This window comes from Nannobrachium achirus (genome assembly GCF_963921795.1).
Source record: "Nannobrachium achirus genome assembly, chromosome: 11".
NCBI lineage: Eukaryota > Metazoa > Chordata > Actinopteri > Myctophiformes > Myctophidae > Nannobrachium > Nannobrachium achirus.
The window spans coordinates 51,444,536-51,458,097 of NC_137820.1; the positions used below are offsets into that span (position 1 = coordinate 51,444,536).

Below are 13,562 nucleotides of genomic sequence, written 5' to 3' on the forward strand. Positions count from 1 at the left end.
AATCCTTCAAGGTCCAACGTGTAAAAGTTGGGGGCACAAATCTTTCTTTGGCAAAGGTGCTACATTTCCCCACATTCCTATATATCTGTTCTCAAACCAGTTCATCTTCATTACAACATATTATACATATCTATCTATTAATTATACATTTGTGAAATTGACATGTGGCAGCAGCAGCAGCAGCAGCAGCACTGGTACAACATGGCTGGCCCTGGAAGTCATTTCTTTAAAGATAGTGTTCTATGCTTTAGGACAGTAAAAAGGAAAAGGAAATGCAGGCAGAAAGGAGTGATATTTATTAAATTGTCCTATGTTTTTAGTATAATAATTATCATATAAAACAATAATAAAAACAATTATTCCTTGTAATATATATAGCCTAGTACATATTATGCACTCTTCTGCCTTTAAGTTAAATCATTTTCGACATTAAGTATGTGATTAGAATTAAGATACACCTAAAAATGGTATTAGAATATGTTTTCAGCGTTGTTGAAGTTACATAAAAGCCATTTAATTCAAAATATATAAAACCTATTAGTAGGGCAGGAGAGAGGGGTCTACCAGCACCCCAATGACATGTTTTCGAAACCTGTTTTTTTTGGACCGTTATGATGTCTAGTTATGATTTCTGCTTGTTGCCGTCGCCAACTAATACCCCATGGGGTTCATTTTTAACCTTTTCTCACAACTATTCCCGATCTGAACCATACAATGGTCATAACAGAAAATGCCATAACGCTTGATGTAAACAACCTACAGGGACAAATGAACACACTTTTCTATATGATTTTGATCCAGGGAATTCATTAAAGTGGTTATTTTTAACATATATGCACATCTTGACCCTATTTCAGGACAGAAACGGTGAAAAATAACCCAAAAATGTTCAAAACACGTCTATACTTCTCTTTGTACAGATAAATTAAGGTGTATTCTTTTGATACCACAGGCTTTTTAGGACCCTTATGATGTCTAGTTATGATTTCTGCTTGTTGCCGTGGTCAACTAATGTCCCATGGGGTTCATTTTTAACCTTTTCTCACATATCCCCAATTAGTGTGGGGATTTAGGGGAGCAAATGCTAATTTCGTGCAATTTTGACTTAAAGCGCGAAATTTTGCACAGATGTAGCCCAGGGCTTGCTCTAATGATTTAGCTAGGGCGCCCGAGTCTGCGACCTTCGGGGTCGCCACAGCGGTCAAATCAAGTTGGGCTTCCATTGACTTTCTATACAGGAGGAAAATACCCAGAAAAATATTTTTTTTCTGGGTATTTAAGGAGGATCTGAGGGGTCTAACTAGGGGTTTGTCATGATGCTGAATCCATTGCAGGCATTTGTTTTGCACAAAAAACATTCTGTGGGCTAGAAATGGCCTCAGAAAACAATACACGTATGGGTGAGTATTCATGTTAGTCGGAGGCCTTAGGGTTTTTTTTTCTTGTGCTAATCAGTCTAAAAGTTCAAAATTTTGCACAGATGTAGCTCAGGGCATGTTCTAATGATTTAGCTAGGGCGCCCGAGTCTGCGACCTTCGGGGTCGCCACAGCACCCACACAACTCTGAAAAGTGATGACTCATCACTTTTCATCACTAAAGTCGATGGGAGCCCAACTTGATTTGGCCGCTGTGGCAACCCCGAATGTCGCAGACTCGGGCGCCCTAGTTAAATCATTAGAGCATGCCCTGAGCTACATCTGTGCAAAATCTTGAACTTTTAGACTGATTAGCACGAGAAAAAAAAACCCTAAGGCCTCCGACTAACATGAATACTCACCCATACGTGTATTGTTTTCTAAGGCCATTTCTAGCCCACTGAATGTTTTTTGTGCAAAACAAATGCCTGCAATGGATTCAGCATCATGACAAACCCCTAGTTAGACCCCTCAGATCCTCCTTAAATACCCAGAAAAAAAATCTTTTTCTGGGTATTTTCCTCCTGTATAGAAAGTCAATGGAAGCCCAACTTGATTTGACCGCTGTGGAGACCCCGAAGGTCGCAGACTCGGGCGCCCTAGCTAAATCATTAGACCAAGCCCTGGGCTACATCTGTGCAAAATTTCGCGCTTTAAGTCAAAATTGCACGAATTTAGCATTTGCTCCCCTAAATCCCCACACTAATTGGGGATATGTGAGAAAAGGTTAAAAATTAACCCCATGGGACATTAGTTGACCACGGCAACAAGCAGAAATCATAACTAGACATCATAAGGGTCCTAAAAAACCTGTGGTATCAAAAGAATACACCTTAATTCATCCGTACAAAGAGAAGTATAGACGTGTTTTGAACATTTTTGGGTTATTCTTCGCCGTTTCTGTCCTGAAATAGGGTCAAGATGTGCTTAAATGTAAAAAATAACCACTTTAATGAATTCCCTGGGTCAAAATCATATAGAAAAGTGTGTTCATTTGTCCCTGTAGGTTGTTTACATCAAGCGTTATGGCATTTTCTGTTATGACCATTGTATGGTTCAGATTGGGAATAGTTGTGAGAAAAGGTTAAAAATGAACCCCATGGGGTATTAGTTGGCGACGGCAACAAGCAGAAATCATAACTAGACATCATAACGGTCCAAAAAAAACAGGTTTCGAAAACATGTCATTGGGGTGCTGGTAGACCCCTCTCTCCTGCCCTACTATATGGAAGATTTGATAGGGACTTTCTTTTACCAGTGATATTGTGGAAAAAAAAGTGGAGGAAGATCACATGAAAAATAAAAAGATTACGCACATGACTCTTATCTCAGAACATGATCAGAAGCCCTGCAATTACTGCACTTGTCAAAAAGGTTTAGGTTCATCACTTTAAATGATAGGGAAATTAACTCGCTGAAAGGCTCTCTCCTTCCCTCGCTCTGACAAAAGGAAGGAAGAAAGACATGATGGGCAGCTTGAAGAAAGAGAGAACAGAGGAAAAATAGCAGCCGCTTGACCCTGTGAATAGCAAGGTTCTGTCTTTGACAGAAACACATGTCAACACTCGCTCCTGTCCTACGCTTTCTTGTCCTCTCCAGTCCTCTCTCCTCTTGCCCAGCCCTCCCCCACCTCCACCCCCAACCCCTCTCTCTCTCTCCTGTTAGCTCCTCATCCTCCCTCCCTCTTCAACGCCAGTGTCTCGCTGCATGTGAGTAGATGAGCAGCATCATGTCACAGGGGCTGAGAGGGACTCTCTGATGCTGACAGCTAACCAGTAATTACAGACAATCAACTAAATGGACAATAATTACACAGGCAAGGGTGGGGGCTGTGGATCAGCAGGCTATAAGGAGTTTGAATCTGACTCTCGGCTGTTGCCTGTCATTTAATCATATGTCCCCAGTACTGTTTCTATATTCAGTTCTAATTTTATGCAAACATATTGGCTGGTATTTAATATGAATCTGCTTTTTTTATCCCATATAACCAGTAAGACGCCCTAAGGGCGAGAAGCGACCTCGTCCTAAAGGGCTAGGTTGCGCACATGGGTGCGTGCACATGGGCGCGTGCACATGGCTGCTTTGGCATTTATACCCTTCTGCTGAGCTGGTCGAGTCATAACTGTGATTTCAGAACAGGTCAGCTATATCCATATATGGAGTCCGTGAGGTCAGACGTAGAGGTAATGCTCCATATATGGAGATCTAGGCGATGATCCAGTCGTCTCCATGTATGGAGATCCAGGTGATGATAGTCAGCAGTCTTGATTTGCAAATGAATTCTGTCTTGGCCATAAGGAGCGTCCAAATATGGGCATTCCCAGCTATACACTTAATATTGATGACATCGGGACAGGGATCTCCATACCTGTATGTGTGACTTGTGTCGCGTCAACCACACTAGACTGACACAATATGTCCATATATGGGCATTCCCAGATATGGGCTTTATATTGATGGGCATAAAATGGATTCTATTATTATGGTTGGCCTAACAGGGCATCCTCTGGGAATCAGACGCAGAGGTCAGCTCCATATATGGAGAACTAAGTGATGATCCAGTCGTCTCCATGTATGGATAGTATTGAATAAAACATTTTAGACATTTTAGACTAAAGAAAAGTATAACATTTGTTTTAAATGTAACCAAACCATATGGAGTATGGACACAACTAAATTAGTGTCAGGTTATTGATCCATAATTACTATTACTATTATTAATTTCACCATGATGAAAAGAAAATAACAGACATTCACATTGTTGTGTATGTATGTGACTATGTGTACTTGCTAGTGAAGCTGGAGGATAAGACAGAGTGGCTTGTCCACAAGGGACCCAAGTATGGAGGGAGAGGTGGTAAGTGGTGGTGGATGCTCGCCATATGAGCTCTAACTGGACGTAAGGGACAAGAAATTAGATGCACTTTTTACAAGAACAGAAGCCAAAGAAGCATTCATGTTGAAATAACATTGAACAGTTGGAGCCATGCAGTACTTTTTCAGTTGTAGCCATGCAGTATTTACAGTACAAACCAGTACAAAATAAAAATGCAAACGTTTTAAAGCTTTGGTTGACAACATGATATTATGGGTAATAATTAAATAAATACATGTATTTTTGTTTGTATGATTTTACTTGGAAATGAATGGTAGATGACTAATTATTTTGAAATTCATTGTCAATTTGTCACTGATACTGAAAACGTCTTCCTTTTCTTCTTATAGAGCGATTCTAAAACCATAGATGTCAAGGGGAGCAAGACAGTTTCAGATTTTGTCAAAGCTGGTGGCACTCACTATGACGGCCCTGTTAATAATTGTCATGGCGCAGCTCGCCGAATGGTGCCCTGATAAATACCATGGTGCTGGACAGAGGTCAGGCAAAGTGTGCCGTCTCCACACTGGATCATGCTCCAAAGTCATATAACATTTCCATAATCTTTACTGTCAAAAAATGCAATGTGTTCTGTTATGAAATTGTACTCTTTTCTATTGCAAACTGGTAATAAACTCTTCAATCAATCAATCAATCAATCAATGTAAGTTTGTATGTTAATTGGAAAAATAAAATATAACCCTGATGTTGGTGTGGGACCTCAGTCACTAGTTTATGGTTTACTGACCAGGAAAACAAACTACCTGTAACAGCCCCCCGGATTGGTAGTGGACGAGAATGATGAGACAGTAGAGTTCCAAACAGATGCTGCTTTATTGTGGTGAAGCACCATGAAAGGCACTGTTAGCACCGTGAAACTATAGACAAAATAAAACAAAATATGCATTAACATCGAGTCTATAGTAACACAACAATACAATAAAGTATATAGTCATTAAACAAGACTAAGATGTGTGTACTCAAGGCATTTTTGTTTAATCTATCAACAGCCCACCCAGCTCATAAAATCTAGTTCCATTCCATTGTAACCAAATGTCCTGTATGACGTTGATGGGACTTTTTTTTCGCATTTTTTCCGGCAGAGCAGGCCTCTCATTCTGTGTACCTTATTGACCAAATTAATAGAAAAAACAAAAATAAAAAGTATGTTATGACATCACAGGTCCTCTCAAATTTTGGGCCTGTGGCTCTCCGGCTATACCTAATATTACTTAGAGACAAACAGGATCCTGGTGAGGCTGCAGAGAGTCGGAGGCAGAGGTGTGGACCTATTGTTAACACCTCGCCTAGTCATACAGTAACACACTGAATAGCCTATCACATTCACTTACATAACACATGTTCCGGGATACAGTGTTGGATACTGTATTCATTTCAATTATTTAGAAATGATGATGATGATTCGATTCCTCTCCCTGACAATATGTTGAGGTGTTCATGTATGGCTCTTTTAGTCACTCTTCTGCATAACAGTGTTATGTAATATCAAACAGGATTTTACATCTGACATGCCTGGGAGATATTCCGTTCCACAAAGTTCTTCCCTCCCAGTCCCAAAGTGTTCAGCCCATCACTGCCCTGATGAAAAAAAAAAAAAAAAAACACTGACGCACATTGAAAATGAGGAGGGGCATTGTAACTGAAACTGAAACCTAACATTTCAGGAGTTTAAAAAGCAGTGTGCTCAAGTAAAACAGGATTACTAGCCATGTTCTCCAATAAAATGCTTATCTTAACTTTCCTATCTGTGCTGGTGGTTGCTGTGGAGTCATCTGGTGGTGGTAAGTTGTTGCTTTTTAATATATTTTATGATGAACACACACACACACACACACACACACACACACACACACACACACACACACACACACACACACACACACACACACACACACACACACACACACACACACACACACACACACACACACACACACACACAGCTACTACTGTAGATCATAGCAGATCAAAGTGATCAAAGTATTGCACAGGACTGTCTGCAGTATTAGTTACAGTTGTAACTTGTATTTATCCAAATGTATGTTCTTTGTTGCTTTTGACCTAACTGCAGGTTGTAAGTGCACCTACAAGCATGATCTAAACAAATCAGACCTCAGGAAGCTGTTAAACTCTGCTGTGCACAAGGCAGAAAGAATGAAGCGACCCTTGGAAGGGATGTCCCGGCAGCTTGGACCTATAAGCCACTCTGGAGTCAGGTCAGTCTCTTTCAAACTGTACCTTTGATTTTGTGTACATTTTGGGACGCAACGTGTTGTGAGCTTGTAGATCTGCTATTTTTTTGTCAAAATACATATACACACAGCACACACACACACACACACACACACACACACACACACACACACACACACACACACACACACACACACACACACACACACACACACACACACACACACACACACAGAGTAGCGTAATTTGTATAGGGTTGATGGGTTTTATAAACCCAAGGGCCCCAATACTGGCGACAGCATGGCGAGGGATTTCTTTAATTAATTTAGTTTTCAATAAATAAAAATAGACGCTCTACATATAAATTCATAGGCAATTATATGTATTTTTTCATATTTTAGATTGTAATTAGAGAAAAGAAAAGACGAGTGTTAAAATGTTTTAATTTACTGCTTCCTATCGTTTAAGCCATTTTAGCGATTTTGATTTGAATGTCAGTGGGTGGGGGCTAAATATGTCTTTTTAGACACAAAAAGCCATCAATTTCTTTATTACTATTTAGTATTTACAGTAAAACCTCCAGCCCCAATAAGTCACAAAAAAGGCTGCCAAACATGGACAGGCTGTGCTGCTGTCAATGAGTGGTGATGACACAGCCTCACATTTACCTATAGCCTACTTTTTAAAGCAAAAACAAATTAACAATGTTTTGCTGAGGTCATAACATTTGACATTGTAAACCTATAATCATCATAGTACCAGACCATACCCTAAAAATGTCAAATTAAAAACATTATACATTTATACTCTGCATGCAGCAGGGGTTGTTGATATACATTCCTGTCACATGGCCCCTGCCAAATTACTTTTGGTGGTGGTCATTTCTTTCCATATTAAATAGTTCTAATGTAAAATCATGACCAACTATACTCAAAGAATTTAAAAGTTGACAGGGTGTGTTATTGATAATTTCACATTTGAATTCAAGTTTTTTTGGTTTAATACGCAAATTGATATTTTGCCATTATACTTCCAAACATTTGAATAAAATGTTTCAAAGAGAATAATGTATGCAAGTAACTAGTAAGCTATGTTTAGTTTCACATTTTGTCCCTTTTAAATGTAACTAAACCATTATGGATACAACAAAATGAGCATCACACCATTGACCCATATTACTATTACCAGTAAGACTCCCTAATCGGGAGATAAGCGACCGTAGGTCACATGTACACACAAAGAGGGCTGTAACTGCCATTGGTTCCTAGTTGTGTGGGCAATGTGTAGACATACTGTGTACCGATGTGCGTGATTTTAGGGCAAAATCTGTAGGAGCAGTGTCCAAAAATGTGTTTTGCAAGAATCGGCCTCATGGTGGCGCTAGAAGAGGGCCATGTGAGAAATGAGGGGTGGGGTCTCCGCGTTGCCTTGGCGGACGAATAGGTACCAGCCCCGGCTCTCCCGGACGCTCCTAGCCCGAGTTACGGCATTTTATGTGAGCTGCAGTGGAGGGGGTCCTCCACTGGGGGCGCCACCACTTTGGCATCCGTTCTGGAGCACCAGGAGTCGGTGGTCCCCGGGAATTCCCCGTGAGCAGCCATGTTGGAGTGGTCATTTGGTCATTTTTGCACATTTGGTCTTTTTTTACATCTGGGGGTCCCCCAGGGACCTGGGGGTCCCTGGAGCTCCGGGGGTCCTTGGAGGTTGTAGTTTGGCAGCCAAGGAGCGTGTGTGCAAAATTTGGCATGGATCGGGGCAACGGTTGCGGAGATATGAGCAGGGCAATAGTGTGACGTGTGAGGTGTGACAGACAGACGGACTGACTGACGGACTGACTCACAGTTTGTGCAGGTTTTAGACATTCATATTCACATTGTTGTGTGTGTGCTGTATGTGTATTATGTATCCTAGAGTGACACTGGCTGATGGCTCTGTGTGGCTTGTCCACAAGGGGGATGGATATGGAAAGAGCTCTCAGACAGTGGTGGTGGATGCTCGCCATATGAGCTCTAAATGGGAGGTAAGGGACAGACATTACATACATTTTTTACAACAACAGAATACTGAGTGCAAACCAAAGAGGGGTTCGCGTTGAAATTACATTGAACAGTTGTAGTCATGCAGAATGTCACTGACACTGAAAACATCTTCCTTTTCTTCTTGTAGGTTGTTGAAACCAAAGAGTTCAAGGGGAGCAAGACAGTTTCAGATTTTATCAAGGCTGGTGGCACTGACTACAGTCTTTTATTTCGTAATTGTCATCACGCAGCTAAAGAAATGATGTGTCAATAAACATTAACAAACACTAAAGCACGCAAGTCCTCTCACTAAAATACCGGTATCAGAATCCCAAAACAATAAAGTCTGCACACTGGATCATTTTTGCTGTCTTGAAAATGAAAAATGCATTGCGAGTTTGTATGATGATATTAAATTGGCAAAATAAAATGTAACCCTGATGTTGGTGTGGGACCTCTGGTTTATGGTTTACTGACAGTTAACCACATGCCCTATTTTCATCGCACAATGGTGTTATGTTAGGAGATTGTGAGCACATCTGTATTTACTGTAGGTGCTGGAGATCAAGGCAAGAATAAGGGAGAAGGTAAAACATCTGCACGCTGGTTTAAAGACCTATATAAGGTCGAAATGTATGCGCCATTAATAAAATAGGTTTGGTGAGCTTTAAATCATGCAGTGTGCAGATGTTTTATCTTCTCTGTGGGGTGAAAATACTATTAAAATAATACATAAAAAACCCTAAATGCATTCAGAGCTTGTACATGGGCTCTTTCTGAATACAAATTGTTCTTTGATAATTGTCATCAGGGAGCCAAAATGATACGTCCAAGTGATACGTCAATAAATACCAGGTGAAGAGGTCAGAATCCAAAAACAATAAAGTTATCATTGGGTTGAACCATTTCGATATACACAATCATTATCATATATTATACAGGTACTGGGTCGACAGAATGCTTACAAACTGACATCATTCCTACACATTGCATATTTTCTTATATCTAAACAATACCCAGGGTTTGATGAGGTCAATGTTGTGATCTTCATGGATATCCAGGTGATGATAGTCAGCAGTCTTGATTTGCAAATTAATTCTGTCTTGCCCATATAGAGCGTCCATATACTGTATGAGCGTCCATAGTTGGGCATTGCCAAATATGGGCTTAATATTGATGACATCAGGGATCTCCATGTCTTGGTCATTGAGTCATCAATGTGATGTCACAACAGGTCAGCTATAGACATTGAGGCGTTACCCACTGACCCACAGACTCACTGACAGACAGGATCTGCCAGGTTTCATAGTAAACTGCGACCTACGGTCGCGAAAATGGTTACACAACGAGGCACCAAGTGGATATACAGCCTGTAGGTAACAGGTTGCAGTTTAAGGGCCTGGCATATTGTAACATTCAGTTCACAGTCCAGAGAGCTGGTCAGCTTGGCCAATAGCCGACCAAACTGAATCAATGATCACTGGGAGAGGACAGATGGGATCATGGCAGTTGCCTCACTGTGTCGAGTGTGTCGTCCACCTGTAGTTCAATGGCAATGAATCCCGGGCTGGGCAGATATGTGCCCTGGTTCTCCGCTTCGGCCTTGTTTCTGTTTATTAAGTACAGCACCTCTTGTGAATGGGGAGGAGACAGAATACACCCTCTGCCCAATCTCCTCATTGACTGCTTCATCAGAGGCAGAGGCAGAGGCAGTCGACACCTGGCTGGTAACCTTGTCGTTCTGCATCTTGTAGTGCACCACAGATTGTCCATGGGCTGGACAGATGAACATGCTTGCTCTCAAAGACGGTTAGACAGGAGTCTTTGCATAAAGTCCTAAATGGATAAGTCCTTCTGAAAATGACCACGCATAACTGTGCTGCATCAGTAACCACAGGTCTGCGACACAAGATCCTACAATTTACAATTTAGGCATTAAACAGACGCTCTTAATCCAGAGCGATTTACAATAAGCAAGATAATACATCAATACAATAAGCAAGATAATATATGGATAATATCCTATGAGCAAACAATCTAGGATTCCCTGATCACCTGTTAACATATAGAGTATATAGAGTAAACTGTATTGCCTTTTAGAGTCACCATTTTATTATTAAGCATCCAAGAAACCTCTGGAACTTGGGTCGGCCTGATTGCTGACAGAAGTGGGCATTTGCGGTGCCCCAAATTATAATAATAACTGATAATCAGGCAAAGACATTTCCATGCCAATTTCTATGGTCAGAATATTGCCTAATGTGCATTGATAGCACAGACATACTGTAGGGGTGACTACACTACAAAAGCCACAGTGACCTTGTTTATTAGAATATTACTACTGAATCTCCTAACCATGGCCTGTGTAGATCATTGTGAATTATGCACATTTTTTGGTTTATTTCATTATTTTAATCACTATGAGTAGATAATGCATGCACCGTCCTACCATTAACCAACTGAAGCATCAAGAATTTGTACACATCCATGTACAATGAGTTTCACTTCTGTGCACTATAAATGTCCCAAACTAAATATTATCCATCTTGGCATTCCCAGCAATGTGCTGTGTACTGGCCTCGCCTCGTTAGTGTCTCAGGGTGCCTATCAGGTAATTGTTAATCATTGACCTGCAGTAAGTCGTTAATTGAGACTGTGAATTAAAGATAATAGTCATTAGAGAGAGGAGAGAGATCACTCATCAGACTGTGACAGGTAGAGAGAGGAGGAGCGGAAAAGGGGGATAACTCACATTTTGAAAGTGTGAAGGCAGAAGATGAGAGGTGGAGGCTGGGGGGGCAGGTAACTCATATATCTACTGAAAATGGAAGAGTGGTGGTGTTGGTTGGTGGTGGTGACTGGTGAGGGTAACTGATATTTGTGAAGGGTTGTGGTGACATTGAGGTGAATTATGCCGTGTCAAAAATGTGATGGAAAGAAACTACTAGGGGAAGAAGAGAGGTGAAATGTCTGTATTTATATTGTATTGCTGTTCAACTATCTGCCATCCAAACGAGATGACATCAACAACAGCTTACCACCATGATAACCTGACAGTCAATGATAATCGGGCTGAACACCATGTTATACAGTGAAGTGTCTGTGTGTTTGGCTATACACTATAGAGATGCACTGTGTGTGCATAAAGGCCAATTAAGGGCAATAGTCATACACAGTATGTGTGTGTGTGTGTGTGTGTGTGTGTGTGTGTGTGTGTGTGTGTGTGTGTGTGTGTGTGTGTGTGTGTGTTCAATATACAATTTATGATACAAAATCTGTTTAAAAAAACATTGTTTTAATAATAAATAAATAATAATGTAATCGTTTTTATCAGAATAGACACATTTCTGAAATATGTCTTTTTGAAATGAAAGACTTTAGTTGTAAAATTATACATAATTTAGTAATATTACTTTAAGTGATTGATTGATATTCATTTTATTGAGGAGTGCATACAACTCAGCATTTTGAAATAGCTCTCAGAAAATAAAATGACTTACTGTACATTAATTCAGTAATTGACTAGGTGATTACATGGTAATCCAGCCTACATTTCTGAAGTAATAGGACCAATAATCAAATTACTAACTTGCTCAGTGTGACCTGATGTGACTCATCTTCCAGAGAGCAATCTGCATTTAAATAGAGCAGAATGTTTCCCACCATGGGTCAAAACCCTGAATATGAAATATAGCTTGGCACATTAAAAAAACATTTTGATATATGGCATAGAGCATAAAACGTAATAGTAAGTTTAATAAAAGTAATGTCCCCATAACCTCACATCTCTTATAAATAAAGAATTGATAGCTTTCTGATAAACCATGATGCCCAGTCTGCTGTCTGATGAAATCTTAAAACCTCACGTTTTGCGAAAGAAAGAAAGAAAGAAAGAAAGAAAGGCTTTTGTGCTGAGAAAATGTCACAAGCCATCATGAAACACATTGAATATTCAATGAGAATATGTTATGGCTGCCTTCTATCAGTTCTTGAGAAAACTGAGGTTCAATGTTTTCACCTGACAGCAATACATCATAACAGGCATAAACCCCTGGGTTAAGATTGTAAAGATGAACCATAAAACCCAGTATATCATACAAAATAGTATCCATTAAGTTGCTGACATGTTTAGCTGACTCTCTGATTTTCACCAACGTGTCTGTTATTGAAGAAATCCAATATAGGTGATTGCATTATACTGTATAATTTTGTCTTGTGCTGTGATTCCTTGTTGTGATATTCATGCCACCCTGAAAGTAACATTTGTCGGGAATTTAAAACCAACAACATTGTTTTCATAAAGTGCTAATGATTAAAATGTTACCAGGTTATCATGAATCTTTAAAACACTTAAACTCTATATACTCTGTTTTCCCTCACAAAATCTCTTAGAAGAAAATAGTCATCTACAAGCTTATGTGAGCTTGTAGATCTGCTATTTTTGCCAAGTGTTCACCTATTAAGATGTGCCCAGAATGCAATAGAGTCCATGTGGTTAAAGGACATTTTTCTAAAGCAACCTCCACACCCCTTCACTTCCCTCTCAGGTAGTCTTGACATAATGCACATTTTGTCCCATGATCATGGTATGTAATACGCCAATAACAAGACGGACTGTGTTACCCCCCCATCTGTATCAAAGATGAGCCCATTGTATTTGCAATTACAATGTTACACTTCAGAAATTAGAGAGATACCTCTATACCTCCCAACACACATCTGAAATCCAATAAAGAATTGCCAATCAGACACAGACTACTGCCCACGACAGACCCCACCCCCGTACAACATCATAATGGGTGAGCAGTCAAGCGCTAACCAAGACCCCTGCCCTGCCCACCCAGCAGAGCACGTCTAACACCCCACCACCATCTCATTTTGTCATATGTTTGATACCCTACATTATGCCCCCTGCGCACACACACACACACACACACACACACACACACACACACACACACACACACACACACACGCACACGCACACGCACACGCACACGCACACGCACGCACGCACACACGCACACACACACGCACAC

The 13,562-nt window shown here is 40.4% G+C and overlaps 1 protein-coding gene across 1 annotated transcript; it reads left to right on the forward strand.

Moving 5' to 3' along the window:
* Positions 1-162: 162 nt before the first annotated feature.
* On the forward strand, positions 163-8,797 carry LOC308294421 (uncharacterized protein; the record flags this gene model as incomplete). The annotated part of the gene is made up of 5 exons (XM_080737154.1): positions 163-217; positions 4,211-4,273; positions 6,384-6,528; positions 8,417-8,525; positions 8,672-8,797. The coding sequence occupies 5 exons, from the start codon at positions 163-165 to the stop codon at positions 8,795-8,797; spliced, it is 498 nt and encodes a 165-aa protein (XP_080593280.1).
* Between the last annotated feature and the right edge of the window lie 4,765 nt (positions 8,798-13,562).